The sequence below is a fragment of the Scleropages formosus genome, chromosome 24 (assembly GCF_900964775.1).
Source record: "Scleropages formosus chromosome 24, fSclFor1.1, whole genome shotgun sequence".
NCBI lineage: Eukaryota > Metazoa > Chordata > Actinopteri > Osteoglossiformes > Osteoglossidae > Scleropages > Scleropages formosus.
The window spans coordinates 10,266,571-10,287,473 of record NC_041829.1 but is presented as its reverse complement, the minus strand read 5'-3'; the positions used below and the strand labels follow the sequence as shown (position 1 = coordinate 10,287,473).

The window sequence follows — 20,903 nt, the reverse complement described above, 5'->3', positions numbered from 1 at the left end:
TGCTTCAGATGGGTGCATCCGATTCAGCTGGGTCTCTGCTTTTACCTCACATGGGGAAATGTTAATTACGATTCAGTGGAAAGCTCCTCATCTGAATCAAATCTGAATCCATTAGATGCTGATTAAATTCCTTTTCAGACCATCAGGGACTGATGCCACACACAATGCATTCCACTCTAAAAACCGTATCCCAGGACTTGGACTTCTGTCCTTAAAAATAACATTTTAAAATGAACTGCAACTTCTATTTGGCTAAATTGGGGCAGGAAGCTGGAAACACTATTCCCTAGATAAATAAAAAGCAAAGCATTACTTAAAGTAATCTGTATTTAAATAAATCTGTAGTTTTTATTTACATTACCCTGACACTTTTCTCAAGCTGATTGCAATTATTTATATGTTTGTACAGTTGAGCAAATTTTATTTGTGCATTTTAGGGTTAGTACATCAAGGATACTACTGCTGAGCCATGAACCTGCAGTCTCTGGGTCCAAAAACAGCAGCTGTAAGCACTACTGCCAGCTAACCTCTCGTTTCAACAGATTTATAATGATAGGTGTCCAAACACTTGATTGAGGAATCCCTTTTTTTTTCTGTCTGAATTTTATATGCATTATTATTTAGGATCAAGCAGTCAGGGGTATGATTCAAATTACAGTGACAAGATCACCTGCTTACTGCACTCAGTTAAGCAGGCCCAATGGCAAACACCAATTTGTCAAATAAAACAAGTACAACAAAATCACATTTTCAAAATTAGATTAATCTGAAGCTAAACAGTTGTGGGGTGTGGTGGTGGAGCAGGTTTGGCTGGGTCCTACTCTCTGCTGGGGGTGTTTTCCGACAGACTCGCATCCCGTGCGGGGTGTGTCCCCCTTCCCCCTCCAGCCCTGCTCCCTGTGTTGCTGGGTTAGGCTCCAGTTTGCCACGATATGCAGTCTCAGCCTGGGTGTATGTGAAGACAATAAAACTGAAAGCGGCTAGAAGACGACCAGTGGATGTGATGAATCAGTCCGCAATTGGGACTTAATATAAAGATTTTTTTTTTCCCCACATATTTGAAATGACTTAAAATTTTATATTTATTCATTTAGCTGGCACTTTTCTCCCAAGCAATTTACAGCATTAAAGTACCTACAATTATTTGCCCATTTACGCAGCTGGGCAGTTTTACTGAAGCAATTTAGAGTAAGAACTTTGCTCAAGGGTATTGCAGCTACAGGTGGGAAGTCTATTGTAAGTGTGTCCCCTCCCCCTCCAGCCTTGCACCCTGTGTTGCCGGGTTAGGTTCCGGCTCACTGTGACCCTGCTTGGGACAAGTCATTTCAGTGTGTGTGTTTCTGGAGAGGGGTCCAGGATGGGGATTTGTTGTTGGCGTTAAATCCCTGTCCCTGTTCCTCAAAACCTGCCTGTCTTATTGTTACCCCCTGTAGGTCCTTCCCCTGAGGCCCTCCTTGGCAGTCAGAGGAGCAGTCGGTGCCGCTATGACTACGTCGTGGCAGGAAGCCTCCCCCAAGTCATTGTCAGCATTGCTGCTGCTGCTCCTCTCCCTCCTCTTGGCACTTGCCTCACCGCCCTCCCTCATGCCGGCCACCCAGGCCACACCAGAGTGTGCGCGCAGAGAGCACCCAGTCATCTCTTTCCAAGGTAAGATGTGACCAAGAGATATAGTGTTAGCAATCTGCTCTTTCAGAGAGCTTCCTTTGCTCAAGATACACATTTTTTTCTTGAAATAGACTCGCTCTTTCAACTCAAAGTTTAACCCTAGATGTTATTCTTGAAAATTCATAGTGCCTTGTGACTCTGGAGCTGCAGTTACTGGTAACTTCTATGAATCATGGACTCCCATGCTGACAAAACCAGCGTAAAGTGCAGGCACACATGGGCGCCCTGGGCAGCACTTGTACGAGGGAAACTGAACAGATGAGTCAGAGCAAAGCAGGACTCTACCTCCACCAATTCCTGACTACACTGGTCACACCACTTTAGAAAAAGGAGCTGGTCCTGTCTGCTCTTTTCCATTCTTGCTTAGTATGAATGTGCCCACCAGATCTCTTTTGATCCATTCAAGGTAGCTTCACTTATACCCACATATGTTTTAGTACACGTTTTCCTGTTACTACCTCAGTTTTTGCTTACTTATCGCTGTAAATAGTCAAAGTCAACTTTATGGTCATTCCACTATAGGTGAGTTACACATACAGGGGGACGAAATGTCATTTTTCTTGGACCTCTGAGCCACGTAGGACATATAGTGCAAGACAGTGCAAAGACAGGACAGTACAGTACACAGGCCAGAGTCTAGCGACAATATACATAATATACAATATAGACAGACAATATAAATAATACTAAAATATTTACATATGGGGGTGTGGTGGCGCAGTGGGTTGGACCACAGTCCTGCTCTCCGGTGGGTCTGGGGTTCGAGTCCCGCTTGGGGTGCTTTGCGACGGACCGGCGTCCCGTCCTGGGTGTGTCCCCTCCCCCTCCGGCCTTACGCCCTGTGTTGCCCGGGTAGGCTCTGGTTCCCCCGCGACCCCGTATGGGACACGCGGTTCTGAAAATGTGTGTGTGTATTTACATATAATATACAGCTGTCACGATGAAACGGGGCGGAAGGACCCAAGTGCGGGGTCGTTCGTCTGGATTCAGAGGATCAGGCAAGTTGTTCTTGGAATCGGGGACAGGCGGAGGGTCGGGCAATCGGGGTCAGAGTGGGAATCCATCGGCAAGGTCAGGAGACGAAGTGAAGAGTCAGTCGAACGGCGATCGGAGTTGAAATGAAGATCCGTGGATGTGGTCGAGAAACAAAGCAAAGGGTCAACAACCGGAGAACGTGAACTGAGAACTGGAGATGAGCGAGGAGTCACAAGGAAGGGCAGTTGTCTCTGACGAGATTCCGCAAAGGTATGGGAGCTGAGGAGGGTCTTTTAAAGGGTCAGTGGTTAATCTGGTGCTGGAGCAGAGTCAGGTGTTGTCGTTTGAGATGTGGGCGTGGACTTGGCAACAGCACAAGAAAACTATACAGGACATAATTCACACTTTAGTATACACAAGGTTTAAGTAGGTTTTTGAAGGGTTCAGCCCAATTTTGGTGCGGACGATTCAATTATTGTGTAGCGTGGTATTTTGCTTCGCAGAGATATGTTCTTTTCGTACAAAGTGGCACGTGCCATGTAAAACTGACTTGTGCAGACTTTTCTTTCGTATATGTCTGTTCTTAAATGTCCTAGTATTTTATACTGTATCCTTTTAATTTTCATATTTATTCCTAATTTATCATTTTTCTTATTTTACTAATTTATCATTTTCCTTTTATTATTATGCACTTCTTTTTCTGTAAAGCACTTTGAATGACCGTTGTGTTTGAAAAAGTGCTATAGAAATAAACTTGACTTGACATGTAGTGTGCAGATGGTCTAGGGGTTTGCACTGTTAAGCATTCCTATAACCTGAGGGAAGAAGCTGTTGCACTGTCTGGAGGAGGTGGTACGGACACTTTGGTATCTTCTACCGGACGGCACGGGACGAAGAGACTGTGGATGGGGTTAGATGTGAAGCTGAGCACTTCACTGTTGCACCATATATGGTAGACTTCCTGTATGGAGGGGAGAGGACCACTGATGAGCCTTCCTGCAATGAACACTATCTGTTGTGTAGACTTGCAATGAGAAACCTTGCAGTTCCCGTACCAGGCAGTGATGCAGTTGGTTAATACCCTCTCGGTGATTCCTCTGTACAATGTAGTGAGGATGGGTAGGGGGAGACTTGTCTTCTACAGTCGCCACAGGAAGTGGAGGCACTGCTGGGCTGTTTTAGAGAGAGCTGACGTGTGTGAGAACCAGATGAGATCCTCAACACTGTGCACCTCCAAGAACTTCAAGCTGCTCGCTCTCTCCACAGGGGTGTCATTGATGGTAAGTAGTGGGTGGGCAGTGTGAGCCTTTCTGAAGTCGAGAATGATCTACTTTGTCTTTCCTATGTTTAGGGAAAGGTTATTGGTTTTACACCAGGTTTGTGAGAGGCCGTTGCATCTGTGCACGTTGCCATCTTTAGTGCACCACTACCCCTATACCTGCATTGTTTTGTATTACCCTTGCATCATTGGGAGTTGCTGTAAAGCAGCCTGGATGAGATGTCAGGTGATTTCCTGCTGAAAGATAACCAAATTCCTTATGAAAAAATTATTTTCCAGAAAGTCGGCCTTGCTTAGTGCTTAAGCAGGAGACGTCCTTCATACAAATCGCCAAGTTTAGTTGCCAAAAAATAAGCGGTGTTTTAGAGGAAATGAAGAGAATGTACAGAAAGTTCAAAATTGGCAGCTGTAGTCTTCAGCAAGCTCTTTTAACAAAATTGCTTCAGTGACTGTCTACAAAACTCACATTGCATTAAAAAAGTCTCTAAAACTCTTGGAAATGTGTTTTATAGCAAAGTATTCAAAGGGAAAATGGTAGATTTTTTTAAAAAATTGCACAATTACCGTGCAAATCCAGCTTGACCCATGTTCATGCTTTGTGTGAAACTTTTTTTTTGTGTGTTATGCTCTGTAAAGGTACAAAAAAAATCAGTTGAATTTTTCATTGCTAACATATAAAGACATCTGTTCCCTTTACAAAATATTTTCCAACTAGTTTTTATTATTTTTAAGAATGTTCCATGGGAAGAAATTCTATTGCTATTGATCTACTTCAAGACAAAACCAGCATATTTTTATATGGAGGTAACAGAACTACAGAAGACAATAACAGAATGCAGGTAACAAAATTCCACATGTCCCAGTCTTGGGGATTCAGGAGGCTGATGGCGGGACTGAGACGTTTTGTTCGTTATAAATCTGTTTTGAACCCTTCTTTCGTAATCTCTTATAAAAAAACTAAAGAGAAACATGTTCTTTCCAGATTTGCAGGTTTTCTCCCATTGGAAGTATTTCTTTCAAATCTGATGTAGACTTAAGTTCAAAGTGTAGTGTAAAGGGCTGCCTCAGGTAGTCTTTTTTTACCGGTAAAGTACTTGTATGGTATATGGAAATTCCTCATATGGAGTTGTCCTGAGGTCTCTGTCACATCCCAGACCAGTAATAACTCCAGCGACAATAGGAGGCGTAACTGTCTCATCAGCCCAAACCCACACACCATTAGCGACAACAGTTATAAAAGTAACAAAGAACATGCTCAAGGTTGTTGATTCTTAATCAGCGCCCTACTACCTTTCACGCAATAGCCTAGCAATCCTTCTTTACTCACTGGTTTCCCAAGTCCTGTTCTGTGGGTGTTTGTTTTGGAGTCACAAGTCCTGTGTTGTCCGCGCCATTCTGTACACCTGTCCGGTTTCCAAGTTCCAGTCCTGTACTTCGTGACGCCTCTTCATTTTAATTACATATTCCCGTTTCATTTACCTTGTGCAAATATTACGTGTGTTTCTTTGCTCATTATAACACATCTACACTGTATTTTCCAGTTTGCCCACTTATAAATACACTCTGCACAAGGGGTCATTACACTTTATGTCCATGTCCGGACGTTATAGCAATGCGCGTCTGTGTCGGTCTCACGTCTGGACCCGACTGTCTCCTGCTTTATTGCAATGCAGCCTAACCATCACTTATACAAATTAGGTTTTTTAGGATTTGTATAAATGGTATGATGCGTACTGCATGTTTTAATACAATTATTGAAGTGCAATTTGAGAATTCCCAAGGAAGAGTTGGCATTAGGCAGAGCTAAGCTTGCAGACTTTATATGTACTTGGGTCACTTCAGCTCCCCATTAGGAAGGAAGGAACACTGAGTTCAAACTTGTCATTGCTCTTTTTCCAAATACTAACACATGTTCATGACATGTACATGTAGTGGTGTTATCATCTGTAGCTGTAACTCCAGCACATGAGCACAGATCTAATACTCTCTTTCTTCTACTTTCCATATATGGTCTCATTCCTTCCTTCTACCTGTGGACAGTCTTCCCTTTCTCTTAATTAATGAACTTTCCATGAATCGAGGAGCCTGCCTTCAGCTACTTTTGGACCCTCTCCTTCATTTCAGCCATGAACCCTCCCAACTCCCTTAACTTATAGGCCACTGTCCTCCTTCCCTCCTTCTTACAGTCCAAATCCTCCACTGACTTACCCTAAATGGCCTACTTCTTCATTCCATTCGTATACCTTTCCTCATCCCTCTCCTGCCTCTGTTCTCCAGCAAGCTGAGGAATTCTGCCCACATTAATTAGGCAGCACTAATGGCTAATTGCCAATGTTATTTAATGAGAATGGATCTGATTTTGTGTTGCCAGTGTAATCTATTCTTGCTGAGTTCATTACATTTTTGCCATACAGGCTATTGCCATTGCTTTGACTACAAAAAAGTGAACATAAGCGCATAAACCTTTGTAGCTATCAGAGGAGACTGGAGGTCATCCCTTTCACTGTGAAGGACTGACATTCTCTGACATGCTGCCGAGTCTCTGCAGAAGAAATAAATCATGTCTAGCCATGGCTTACTGGAAAGTGACACCTCTAGGAAAAGTGTTCAGCATGAATAAATATTTTAGAAGAACAGAGAACCAACAGATAGGATTCTTTGTAGGTTCTGCTGAGCTCTGTGACATTAATTATCATTGTCAGCATCTTTGTTAGCACAGCAGCTAAAACTCTTAGGGTAGGAAACTTCCTAGATCTCTCCCATCTGGTCAAGGGGAATGAGGACCGAGGTGAGGGAGGCTGTTCAAGTCAACTGGAGAGCATCGGACACTACCAGTAGAGCTGTCTCAGTGGAACTTCCAGCTTTGAATCCAGGCTAATGCCCGCCAAGAAGATCATTCTGGATGAGGAATGCAGATAGCTGGTCACTTGTTACCCGTTCCTTTTTTGACAGAAAAGGGAGAAGAGAGACTGGCCTGTGGTTCTGAACTGTCGGGATCCAGTGAGAGTCTCTTTAACAGCAGTGAAATGAGGGCAGTTTTGAAGGCAGATGGGAAGCAGGCAGAGGAGAGGAGTTGATGATTTTGGAGATAAAAGAGGTAAGTTGCAGGGAAACGTCCTGTAGGAGTGGCAAAAGATTGGATCAAGTTAGCAGGTGGTGGCTCTGTGTGACAGCAGGAGGTTGGAGATTTCAGTTTCTGACAGGGGATTAAATGCAGAGAACTTGACTTTGCAGGGAGATCCAGCATGATCGGGGCAGGTGAATGCTGAGAACTTAAGATTGAGTTAACTTTGTCTTTGAAAAACAAGTCAAAATTGTCAGCAGTAAGAGATGACGGAGAAGGAAGAGGGCTGAGTAGGAATGAGAAGGTGGTGAAGAGTCTGTGTGGTTTGTTGATTGTAGACTGCAGTTTGTTGTTGAAGATAATGGTTTTAGCTGAAGAGACAGCGGAGTGGAAGGTTGCTAGAAGACCCTTGTAGACATCCAGGTCCATGAGAGGCTTTGATTTCCCCCATCATCACTCTACACTCTGGAGTTTGGTCTTGTTGGCTCATAATACATATAATAGCCATTGGGGGGAACTGGAGCGTGCTGGTGTGTATGTTAGAGTGTTAGATATAGTGTAGAGAGGCTGATATTAGTAGCATTGTCTGTGGAAAGCTCAGAGAATTGTGCAGAAGAAAGGAAAGAAGGTGGTGTGGCAGAGTAGAGGTTGGAGGGTGAGACAAATTTTAGGTTGTGGCAGGGAGTTACAGAGGGTGCAAAAGCACGAAAGGGTTTAATAGTTGGTGATGCAGTGCTGGAAGGAGATGAAGAAATGATCAAACACATGCAGCGGAGTAACAGAGAATACAGGACACCCGGATCATGTTATTAGGATTCAGGGTGCAAAAAGAATCTCACAGCTAGGTTGCTATTGTGCTTCTTAATCCATTTACCATCACTGCTGCGTTAGTAGCAGGTTGGATTCATTCATGCAGAGAGTCACAAGACTTTTTTTTTCTAGTATTTGCCTCTGAGAATATACTTTCCCCTGAGCTTGCACTCCCAGCGGCCAGATACTATCGTTCTGTTGCCCTCCTAACACTGCTGCTTTCAGCTGATCCATTGTCTGTCTTCTCCATTGTCGGTGATCACTCTAGAGGAGAAATTGGATTTGCCGCGTCACTGCAACTACCGTTTGTCCGGCACTCTGCTGCGGCCCCTTGACAAGACAATCGTTGACCCACTCCCATCACAAGCCTGCCACAGAAGTGTTCTACACCAAGGAAAGGGAGTGCACGAAAACAAAGCTGATTTTGAAAATGTGACATCATTCTTGGGTGTTATTACAGGTCCAGACTAAGCCATCTGGACATCTGTGGAATATGAACTGCAGTTTTGTGAAAGCATGCCTAAAACATACTTTTCATTTTGTTTTGGTTGTAAACTCTCACCACAAGATTTGGAAAGTTGGTTTTTGGGACATCAGACCTCCCACCCTGCTCAGATAGATCATGGCATCGTTTTTTATTTGTCCTTCTCTGAACAATGCCTTCAGATTGATTACCCAAATGTCCATTTTTTTAAACCGTTTTAAATGTTTTCTGGTTAACAGTGCTTTACTGTGTCTGTGTTGTGAGATTTGTCTCAAAAAGCAGTGAAGTGTGATGCCGCACAAGAGGTGGCCCCACTGACCTTGCCAGTATGTCAACAAATAAATATTCATCCTTCATTAAATTTTGCTTCAAAGTGTGTTGCCGCAAAGAAGAGATGCAATTATAATTGTAATTAGAAAAAGCTTGTAGGTAAACATTTTAAAATGTGCAAATTTAATATAACCTGTGACAACAAGCCCATTTGTGTTGATCTAGACTCTATGTGTATAATCCAACAGTAAACATTTAGCTTTGCATTCTGCTTTTTGATCAACAGAAAACTTTTAGACAGTTGTGCTTGATGTCTGATTAACACTAAGCCAATATGAGTAGCATCCCGATTCTTGATTCTCCCATGTGACTGAGCCATAGCCAGTCTACATTTTCTAAGGTCAGGGTCCACCTGCCATCCTGTCCACTTTTTGTTGTTTCTGTCACACTGCCGTGTATGTAGTTGTGAGCTTTTCTCCAGGTTTTTATCAGGTTTGGCTGTCTGAAATGCAGTCACAGCAGTGGTAGTTGGTGTAAGCTTTTCCTATATACACTGTGCCAGGATGATGCTCCCTTTGGACAATCTAAATTAGAGATCACTAGTATTGGGATTATTGTTACATTTTTGACCAGAAGCTCTCTTTTTCATGAAGTTGCATTGGATGGTGTATTAAACCTGCCATGCCTACCATGATGAGAAATTCATAGTCTTTCATTATCTTAAATATCAACCTTAAAACTAAGGTGTTCAAATTGATGCCTATTTATGGTGCATGACTTGTCAACCACCATCAAGAGTTTGTGTGGTGGAGAATCATGGAAAACCAACTGAATGCAGTGGTTGAGTAGAAATTTGAACAGTTACAATGCTTGGACAATGTCTCACAGTGGACAGACTGTGGGATCGAAGAAAACTTCTTTACAATACAAGAGGTTGAAGAACATAGGAAAAAATGATCAACCTCCATGTTGCAGAACTCAGTGGAATGGATGGATGCTGGATGCTTATGTATGGCTGTGATCTGTGTTTTCTTGACCTATTGAAGGTGGCTTTGTGTTACTTACTGATGCTTTACAGGGTAAATGCAGTGGAGTTAAATAAACTATGAAAGAGTTATGAGGAAGGACAGGACACCTTATTGGATCATTTGAGCTACATTCTCAGAGTCAATTCATCTCAAAATGGAATCATAGCCAATATTTCCTGAGTATGAACGTTTGATTTTTTCTGACATCCTCTGGTTCTTTCCTGTATGGAACTTTTTCAGTAGTATTAATCGGCACCTTCTACCCGTATCATCAATCATCCACACTACATGCTTGAAGTTGTCCCTCCCAGTCAGGAGGTGAAGAGGTGGTTAAGCTTGTTTCTGGGGTCAGTTGGAGCAAGATGCTTTCCTGGTGTTCTGCAGCCTTTGCCCACAATGAACATAATTTAGGAACCTCCAGAAATGATACTTTTGGTATGGATTTGATAGGTTAGAATTATGAAGCTCATGTAGATTGTAATTACATTCTTGGAGTGAAATTGCATTTTAATTGCATTCTTTAGTACATTTCTGCTCAGAGGTATATTACACTGTGTCCTTTAGTAGAACATCCTGTTGATTTTGTTTCATCCAGGTTTGTGTAATGTCTTCTTTCTGGCAGAAGCACCAAATGTACAGTTCATTGAATATGGTGTCAGCTAACCCTTCAGAATAGCCTGTTACATTTAAACCTGAGGAAAACCATAGCTTCATTTTCGATGTGATTTTCTTTTCCCACTAAAACTGGTTCTTGATTAATTGTGCCTTATCAAGAATATCATTTGGTGCCAGTCAGTCCCTAATTGCTTTCTCCCGTAGTTCATGGCACACTAAGGGATTGCTTTTAATTCTGTCTCACGAGATTTTCGCTAAGATTTCACAATTCTGTTTCCAATTAGTCATTTTCAGCCAAGCGTCTTGCTGGGTCCAATTATACTACAAACACAAAGTCACAGTCAGATAAAACCCCGAATTCTGTTCCCCGCCATTCTTCAGACTGATGCAGAGGCAGTCCTGCAGTTTTCCCAGGTGGTACGTATATTCCCACTGTGCATTTCCATTTCAACACATCTGACACATTTATTTCTACATCTTTGACACAGCAACTACAATTTGATTAGGTAAAAACATTGTTGCACTTTAAACTATTCATGAAATGACTGTGTTCTATTGCTGTTGGAATAATGTTGAAATTATTTTGAGAATGTGTTGGTCAGAATATAAAACAAAATTCAATCACTTCATCAAGCAATAAGGTATTATTAGAAGTTAATACAAAAAAAATCTAATCTATCTAATCATACACTGTTATGGTAAGAAAGATTTAGCCATCCGATATGTCCTTTCAAAGTGTGTACAGTTTTTTTTCTGCCTCATAGCTAAGTTATTTGTGAAAGAAACTGCCAATCTGTTCAGCATTTTCTGAAGGCTGTGTTTTGGCTGGGTGTCATGTCACATTAGGATCACTGTGAAATTGTAGTTCTGCCAGCATTGTTTGGGCTCCACATCATTTCCTGTCCACCCCGCCACCCTTTCTCATCCAAATTCCCAAGCTTCCCCCATAGCTGAATCTCTGTTGGATCTTCAACAATGCAAAGATTATTCATATTGTTATTGTTGTGGTTAATATTGAAATATTTGTATTCATTTACTTTTGCTCCTGTGTACAATTAAAATTATTTAATTTGAGTATTCTAGCCTGGCAATTTTTTTTTAAGTGCCAGCTTCCTTCTCCACTGTAGCACCAGCAAGGTGGCATAATGGGTAGCACCTCGCAGTGCCTGAGCAATATGACCAGATGTAGGATTGATCCCTGCTCAGTCTGTGTAAAACTTGAATGTTCTTGAATGTTCTCCCCAAATTCACTTGGATTTCTTCCCACAAGACATGTACTTCAGATAAGTTGGAGCACTAAACTGCCCATCGTGTGTCTATATATGAGTGAATGAGAGTGCTGTGGGGTGTAAACGAGTGAATGACATCCAGTCTAGTGTATCTAACATTGTTAACACTGTAAATCTTCTTGGATAAAAGTGCTAGCTAAATAATACATAGTAATCATTGCATGTTGCTATGCAAAAAAAAAAAAAAAAAAAGTTTGCCAACTTAATACATTTAAATGTCAAACCATTTATAATGTGGTTCTCTGTCTCTGCTCCTTCAGTGCTCAGCCCCTGGGTCTTCAATTTCTCCTACCCTGGAGTGAGGGACTTTTCCCAGCTGGCCCTGGATCTCACCAGGAACCAAGTGATAGTGGGGGCAAGGTGATGAACACATAGTATTTTTGTAGCTGGCTCTGTGCCACTTGCAAGTTTTAAAACACACAAAAGACATGTTCCTATTCATGCTAATTATATTGCTTTCGCTTTCCCCCACAGAAACTATCTTTTCAGACTAAGTCTAAGCAATGTGTCCCTGATACAAGTAAGTACAAAAGAGACTCTTCGCAGAAATATGAAAACTTATTCACAGTCATGAGGTCTCCATCACATATTGATATTGTATCTAAAATTTGTGTGTATGTGCTGCATTTTTCCAAAACTCGCTGGTTGACAGGAATTGGCATGTAAGTTCAAGACCTTGATTGAAAACTAGAACTGGTCTTGTTGACAGCTCTTGGAAAACCAGTATAGAGATGGACAGTGGCTGCTTTGTGCTTGCTCTGAGTGGTAAAGGTGTACAGAATGCACAGGTTTCCATGGTGACCAGAATTTTGAATGCAAGAGACACTTTGGGGTTAGTGCAGCAGCTGTTTGTTACCAACACTGGTGAAAGTATACGTACTCACCGTTAAAAATGATTGCAGTACCTTAGTAGATCCTTATCTATGCATGTCATAGTTCTTCCAACTTTCCTGTTGGTCTGATATAAATCAAGAGATGAGTAAAAATTTCAGTGAAGGAGATCAGTACGAATCTGAATTGAATAGCACATGTAGGGCTCGGAATGGATCAGCATGAGTAGGAATCTATATTGAATAAGTATAATGCTGGGAGGGCATGATGGTGTGGCTTGGCTTGGTGTGGTTTGGCGTGTACCTGCTAAGCAGTGGGTCTGGAGCTTGTGCCCCACCTGGGGTGCCTTGTAGGAGACTGGTGTCCTATCCAGGATGTGTGTCCCTTCCCTCTTCGGCCTTACACTCAGTGTTGTCGGGTAGGCTGTGGCTTACCCTAACCCTGCTTGGGAAGAGTAGGTGTAGCAAAAAAAAAGTATGATTCTGAATTAAACTGAGATAATATCATTCTAAATTATGTAAGATAACTGAAAGAAATTAGTAGGAATCTCAGTTTAGTTGTGGTTATGAGGTAAATAAGCAATTAACATCATATAGAAGTTTGTGGAGAAAGCATAATTTTTATTTTCAGATATTGTCAGTTAGTTAGTAAATTTAATATGAGCCCAAGTACATAGTTTATTTATAAATGTAAGGAGTGAAAGATGAAACTTTGATGCCATGTAGCTCTGGAAGTACCACCAAATCTCTTGGTTGACATGCTCCACCTAGCCATTTGACTGGGGGTGGTAACTGGACATCCAACCAAAGAGTCATAATTCCCCAGGGACCTCGCTAAAGGAGATCTTCCACTCCACTCCCTTCCTTCCCTTATCCTTATAAGTTTGTACACCACTGTTCAATACGAACCCAGTAGTGAAGCATGGTGGTGGCAGCATCATACTTTGAGGTTGTTTTTCAGCTGTAGGGATTGGACAGGGTTGAGGGAAAGCTGAATGGAGCAAAGTACAGCGATACCCTTTATGAAAACCTGCTCTAGAGCTCCAAAGTTTTAAGTTCTAACAGGACAATGACCCTAAACACAAAGCAAAGACAACACAGAAGTGGGTTAGGGACAACTCTGTGAATGTCCTTGAGTGACCCAACCAGAGCCTTGACTGGATTAGCCCAGTTGAACATCTCTGGAAAGACCTGACAACAGCTAACAATGGTCCCCATCCAACCTGACAGACCTTGAGGAGACCTGCAGAGAAGAATGGCAGAAAATTCCTAAATCCAGGGGTACAGTTTGTCATGTCATACCCAAGAAGACTCAGGCTTGTAATTGCTGCCAAAGGTGTTTCAACTAGGTATCATGTAAAGACGTAAATACTTGCTGCGTGTCTGTGATTTTTCAGTTTTTTTATGTTTAATAAGTTAGCAAAAATTTCAAAAATCTTCTTTTTGATTTTTCATTATGGGTATTGAGTGTAGAGTAATGGGGAAAATGAATGTAAACAATTTTAGCATAAGGCTGCAACATAAAAAAGTGAAGGGTTCTGAATATTTTTTGAATGCGCAAGACATCTATGCAGAGCTGTAAACACTGTCTTTTTTTCTATGAAAAAGAATCCAGTTGTGGCTGCAGAGGTAGACAGCCAAATGATGCCTGATTGTAAAGCTTCGGATAGATACACCCCCAAAGCTTCTTGTTATGTATCCCCTTTCCTTAAGAGGGGCCAATACCAGAGAGGCAATCAATGATGTGATGCCATGGATGATGCAGAGGATTTTCTGAGGTCTGCACCTTACTAAAAACATCTGCTAAATCTTTATATTCCCTGGGAACATGAAAAGGAAAGTCTGCCCAAGGGCTGTTGATAGAGGTAGCCCTACAGGGAGTGGTGAGACACCACTATGCATACTGATTACCCTCTGACCAACCAATTCTCCTTTACTGAAAGAAATCATAGGGTCATAAGGAGCCAGTTGCGGGGACCCTAAAATAATGCAATCTAAAGGGGAGGTTAACACATAAAACTGGATGTTTTCTTTGTGAAACATCCTACCTGGACAGTTAGAGGTACGGTTCACAATTCTACTACCCCTGAAGCTATCAGTTCCCAGCCAATGAAGCTAACACAAACACTGTATACAGGGTACAAAGGGCACTCCCCAACATTTTGCTATATAAATATTTATAAAATTCCCTAATATGTTAGCATCAGTAAACACATTTGTTTATATTATTTTCCCTGGCCTCACTGACTTAACTGGAAAAAGTTACTTAAGGCATGGTTACTCATGCCACTTACTACAAGGTGTAATGTGATAAGCATACGGAAATGTCTTGCAGAGTAGAATGCCTCGTGGAGTGTGCTTTTACTGCGGTTCTTCAGAGCACCATCACACATCCTGCAATGTCGTGAGTAAGTGCAGAATGGGTTCCAGCAGTTCCTAGTGAAAGGGGGAGTTTGTTTCACTACCTCAGAGCTAAAACCAGGAGGCAGCAGGTTTTTGATTTTGATAGCCTTTTGAGTGAGACAAGCAAGCAGCCAGAAATGGAGGAACAAAGCTCTCTTGGTGGGATGCAGGTCTTGCAGGCATTAAGGTGCAGGTACTTTGTATGTTGTATTGGCCATGACCAGAGTATTGAGCTTGATGCAGGCAATCACTGGGAGACTGGAATGGAGAAAAACGTAGAGGGCGAAGTTGGGCAGGTTGAACACAACTTAGACTGAAGCACATCTGTTATAAAGTTGTGATGCAGAGAATGACCGGACAGGAGGGAATTGCAGTAGTATAACAAGATATCACCTTAGCCTAGACCAGGAGTATGGTGGGAACAGTGGAAATGCAGTGGAAATCTTAACTGAAAGCAAAGTGTAGGGATTTATAAAAAATATATATATATATATATAAGTGAGTGAAAATTCATTTATATACATGGGGCTTTTCTTTACTATTTGATTAAAGGAATGCAAGAAGCAAACAGCATTTACTCTGTAAGCAATTGTGTTTTTCCCACCTGATGTTCATTCTGGGGCACAATGTGACAGACCTCCAAACTGTGTGCGCATCATCAGCTTGCTCATTTGAGCTTTAAGATGAGATAAATTTTGACTGTATAAATGTATTATTAATTTTGCTGACCCTTCTGTATAATGCAGTTTACAGTGCTAAGCTACTTCACAAAGCACCTTACAAGTGTCTACCCATGCACACAACAGAGCAATGTAGTATACTGCACACTGACACACTACATGCAATTTTAGAGTCACCAGTTCACCTGAAACACATCTTTGGACTGCAGGAGGAAACAGGAGAAAGCCTACACAACATGTAGAGAACATGCAAACTCCTCATAATGAGAAGGGATCAAACCTGCATCCAATCGCACAGTGCAGATGCCCTGAGCTGCAAAACAACAAAGCTACCCGCTGTGCCACCATGCCACTCTGTGAACCACTAGTTTACCTCTGTGCATGACTTGGAGCAAGTGAGACAGATCTTTCTTCATCTGAGCTAACTAGAACATCAAGAAATGAAGATGAGAGGAGATCAATGATCATTCCTGGATGGGGAGAAGTAGTGCCTGTTTGCATGCTTAAACCACCTCTCAGTGAGGGAGATATGTCAAATCATTCAGAGAAGCATCTATCACAATCTGCTCTTTCATTCAATGACTTATTGCAACACACCCTTAGCTTAGATGTGATTGTGTTAATGTTTTTCAGTATCACTTTTGCTTGTTACTGAGTTAGAAGTTCATACATGGTTACAGGTGGAATGTATACAGGTAGAGGTTTGGTATGAGAGGTGACACATCGAACGTCAGTAGAAAGACCACCTGGGTTCTACTTCAAGGGTTTGCAAGGAGCAATGTACACGATTAATGACCATCCAGTGCCACAAGCTGTTCCAGTAACCGTGGCAACCATGGCTGGTACTTTTGTGTTAGTCAGAAAGATTTTGGTCTTCTTGGACTTCATTCTGTGTGTGAAGACATCGTGGAAACGTCCCCCTGTATTGGAGAGTAATGGAGTGAAAATGAAATTTACTTTTTGACAGTACACTCCAAATATTAGACAAGCTTGTTTGGCTGGAACGCTGTTGCAATGGTGCAGTGAATGTTTTGATGTTAACCTGAGCCACTCTTTCTTTTGGCACTACAGAAAGCTGAATAATAGTTTGCAGGATTTTCAATTACCAAACTTGTTCTCATCACATGTGAGTCAATAATGGACTGAGTCATTCAAGCTACGTTCAGCAGTTTTGCTGTAGATGCAGTAACTTTTGCTCATTGAAAAGCTCTGAACATTTAAATCCTGTGTAAGGTACTTGCAATTATTTACTAATGAATTTGCACATTGGCATTTATTCATGTAGGTGATGCTTGTTCTCCAAAGTGACTTACAATGTTAAGGTTACAACTATGACAAGCTTACAATTATTCACCTTTATACGGCTGGGTAATTTTTCTAGAGCAACTGGAGGGTAAGTACCTTGCTCAAGGCTACCACAGCCAGAGGGGGGATCAGAACCGAGGCCTTTGGATACAAAGGCAGTAGCTTTAACCACTGTACTACCAGCATATATCTGATGGTATAGTTTTCAAAGGAGCAAATCAGGGAAAATGTCTTGCTGGAGGGTACTAGATTAAGAACTGGGATGTTTGTAGAAATATTTAAGGTTCTCTGCTTTAGTGGGTCAACCAAGTTTTTAAAAGTTCTTTTCTGCAGGATTGAGGAGAGCTGGAAGGATGATACGTGCTCTTTATCCATTAGTGTCGTACATTGGACTTGGAAAGTAAGGTCCATGGTTTGGATCCATACCAGATACACTTCACTTAGCCTGCATAGATGGGTCCAGGGTGACGCATCTCTTACGCACCAATGATTCGGAAGGCTAGTGAGGAGAAACAGCTATTGCTTGGTTATATGTGCCATTTTTGATGGGCACAGCAAGCAATAAAAAAATCACAAATTCACTGTGAAGATGTTTTAAAGCACCCATCTTAAAACCACAGCGATTCTGTGGTTTAATCAAATAGAAGTGCCAAAATGTGTTACTAAAATGAAGAAAAATGTGTAGTCTTGGAAATATTTTATAACCTTCCATAATAAGAAACTGTTGTATTAGAAAACAGAAGATCCTCCAGCTTATATGTTACATAAAAATTGTATGACACATCATTAATCTGTGTCTTTGAAATGTTGCAACTTTCTATATAAAATAAACTCTTGGTTTATGTAATAAACAGCACATACCTCTGTTCTCTAAACAAACTTCAATCTTGAAAATAACTTTTTAGTCCATTTTCAGTCATTAATGTATAAATTTCTGTGTGTGCATGAATAACATTTGCATACAATTTAAATAATGACATTAAAAACATAAATTTTAACGTTATTTTCCCTTTTTTCTTGATTTGTATGTATCAATAAGAATTATCACATATATGCAGTGCATATGCACACATACCTTTATTAATTTAGAGCTTTATAAAGCTAACAGGTGCCAGACTGATTCTTGCCTTAGGGTACCAGTCCTGCACTTGAACCACTAAATATCACCTGTTGACTAATGGAGACTCCCTGATCAACTTCTCCAGAAACTCTAAACAAAATGACTTTCTCCCCTCACAAAATAATATTTTGTGAGGAGCATTTTGGTGTTAGTTTAAGCATACCCATGATAGTCAAGATGCCAGATGGATTTGTTCTCCTGCTGGTGTTACCTTCAGAATTATGAAGATGAAGTTGGCGCATATGTCATTGAAATGTAGAGATCAAAAATGTTAACAGCTTAAATAATTTTGAGTATTCTTGAGTGTGTAATTACTCATGAATTAGCTATGTTTAATATTACTTTTCAGTTGATTTTTTAGTTCATATTCATTGTAGTAGGGGGTGCGGTGGCGCAGTGGGTTGGACCGCAGTCCTGCTCTTCGGTGGGTCTGGGGTTCAAGTCCCGCTTGGGGTGCCTTGCGGCGGACTGGCGTCCCGTCCTGGGTGTGTCCCCTTCCCCCTCCGGCCTTACGCCCTGTGTTGCCGGGTAGGCTCCGGTTCCCCGTGACCCCGTATGGGACAAGCGGTTCTGAAAATGTGTGTGTGTGTGTGTGTATTCATTGTAGTATAGGGGCTATCCTCATCCATAATTTTAAAGCATGAGAGACCATGGATACTCAGTGTTCTGCTCACACTGAAAACTTAAAATGGACTACCATTTGTTCCTGTCCTGCTACAAAATTTATTAAGGGCTCTCATTGTTATGAATTGCTTTTCTTTTTGGCTGAGGGAAGTGAAGATTACTAACATGTAAAGTGTAGCTCTTCTCTGTATTGCAAAGGACTTGTTCATCCAACTTACATTTAAGCTTACATTTATTAATTTAGACGCTTTTCTCCAAAGCAACGTACATCTCATAGAAAATACAATGTGTACATTAGATTAGGAGAAAGAGAGACATAGTTGCAGATGAGTGATTCTAAAGTGCTCTTTGTTTCTTTCCACCGTATGAATTAGTGTTCACGAGTAGCTGCATAAAACTTTATCCGAATAGCAACGATTCCTGATCACCTTCCTAGTAATAGTTTTTCTCCTTTTTTAATATGTGTATAAACATTTACATTAAATTACAGGAGTAGCTGCATGAAGGTTTATCCATTGTTTAGCAGGCATGATCTCAAAGTAATAGTGCATGAACATTTACACCTTACATGAACTTAAGTGATCATGGGAGAAGTGAGTCTGGAAGAGGTGAGTTTTAAGACCCTTTTTGAATGTGGACAGAGATTCTGCAGTTCTGAGCATAAGGGGGAGGTTATTCCACCACAACGGAGCCAGAACCAAGAATCTTCATGCTTTACCTTTCGTGCTTGGGACCACCAAGCAGGCAGACGTGAAGGAGCGCAGGAGCGTAGCAGTCTGGTTGGGGTGTAGCAGATGATCAAGTCTTGTAGATGTCTGGGAGCAGTTCCATTGATGCTTTTGTAGACCATAACCAGCATCCGGGATTAGTTCCGGGCAGCTATAGGAAGCCAGTGAACAGAAACGAGTAGAGGAGATACGCGCAAACGCTTCGGCCAGTCAAACACGGCTCAGGCAGCAGCGATCTGTATCATCTGTAAGAGGTTTGATGGCAAGAGCTGGAAGGCCAGACAGTAGGGAGCTGCAGTAGTCCAGACAGGATGTCACCATGACCTGGACAAGCAGTTGCGCAGAGTCTATTGCGAGGTAAGGATAGATCCTGTGGATGTTATGTAGGATGTATCCGCAGGTCCAAGTTGTGGCTTCGATGTGCTGAGAGAAAGAAAGACTTGAGTCAATCATCACTCCTAGACTCTCAGCCGAGGAGGTAGACAAAATCAGTGAATTGTCCAGTTTGATAGAGAGTTCACAATGGGAAGACAGACCAGTCCTTTCCACAACTGTTCCAAATAGATCTTCTTAGATGTTCAGTGTTTTTGCAGGCACTACAATAGATGTGACCATAGGGATATGGGCTATCTTTCCAGGATTTCCAGCACATTGTGGCTGTAAGTGTAGCAGTGCTCTTGTTTAGACACATTTCTTGGACCGTTCCTAGTGGACTGTAAGAATATAAACATGCAGAAATAACTGCTCTTTATAACCAGGTTCAATTTGAAAGTAGCTGTTGGATGTTTATAGTTTTGTTAGATTTATTCTGTCTTTGCCACATCTTTTCAGAGGCCTTTTTTTTTAAACCGTTGTCATTCCAGTGGCAACTTGTTCCAACTGTCAGTGCTTTGCAGTAAATGGTTCAAAGGGAACTGACCAGGAGTGAATGGGCCTTTGAAACTGAAATGCCTTTGTGACCTGCTTACTCCACTGCTAACCATTTGACTACTTTGCTGTTGTCTACTTGTAGGCTGAGGTCTTTCAGCAGCCACACAACCCTCCTTTTTTAACATTTAGCTCCTGAAGGGTGTGTTCCCTGACAGATTTTCACATGCTTTGCTTCGACAGCTTTGTACTTCAGGATGTGGAGGTGAGATGGTTTCATGTGACCTTGTCAGCCCAACTCATTGCCATTGTGGAGTGGTGGAGTCCTGACACATAGACACTTCACAGATTCCCGCTCTTCTAAGATTCCAGGTTTTCAGGTTTTTTTCCACACAGCAAGAGTAAAATAATTATTTCACATTCAAACTTTTCTTTCAGTCAGTTGTTTTCAGCAAACACAGGTGTTTTGTTAAAATGTGAAAACACTGAATCACCTCTTACTTAACAGCTAACATGGGGGCACAAGACTGCAGGTTTTGGATTTTTCGGTATTTTTTAGGTTTGATGTGTGGCTTTGTCTTGTGCATAGGTTGAGTTTATGCATGTATTTAGGGCTATGTTTCCCTGCTTGTTTACCTTCACTGTTCATGTAAGTGTGGATGAGTGCAGCTGTGGGACAGACCCCTCAAATGCACGCATGAGGTCATATGTCGACATTCAGCTCTGCAGCACAGGAGAAAGAAGGTGGGCCCATGCTAAAATTATTCCTTTTGAAACTCAGCCAGTCCATTGCCATCGGGAGGGGGATTCTCCCTTCTCTAATGGGATCACAGTTCTGAGACAATGCCAATTCCCTTTGGGAGTCTA

At 41.7% G+C, this 20,903-nt stretch overlaps 1 protein-coding gene across 1 annotated transcript in view; it reads left to right on the top strand.

The window, feature by feature from the left end:
- LOC108936421 (semaphorin-5B-like) overlaps positions 1-20,903 on the top strand; it is a 98,215-nt gene that overhangs the window by 36,840 nt on the left and 40,472 nt on the right. The window contains exons 2-4 of the mRNA XM_018755764.2: positions 1,434-1,647; positions 11,740-11,839; positions 11,954-11,999. Coding sequence (XP_018611280.1) covers positions 1,485-1,647; positions 11,740-11,839; positions 11,954-11,999 — 309 coding nt within the window. The 5' untranslated portion in view covers positions 1,434-1,484. The remainder of the gene's footprint in view (positions 1-1,433; positions 1,648-11,739; positions 11,840-11,953; positions 12,000-20,903) is intronic.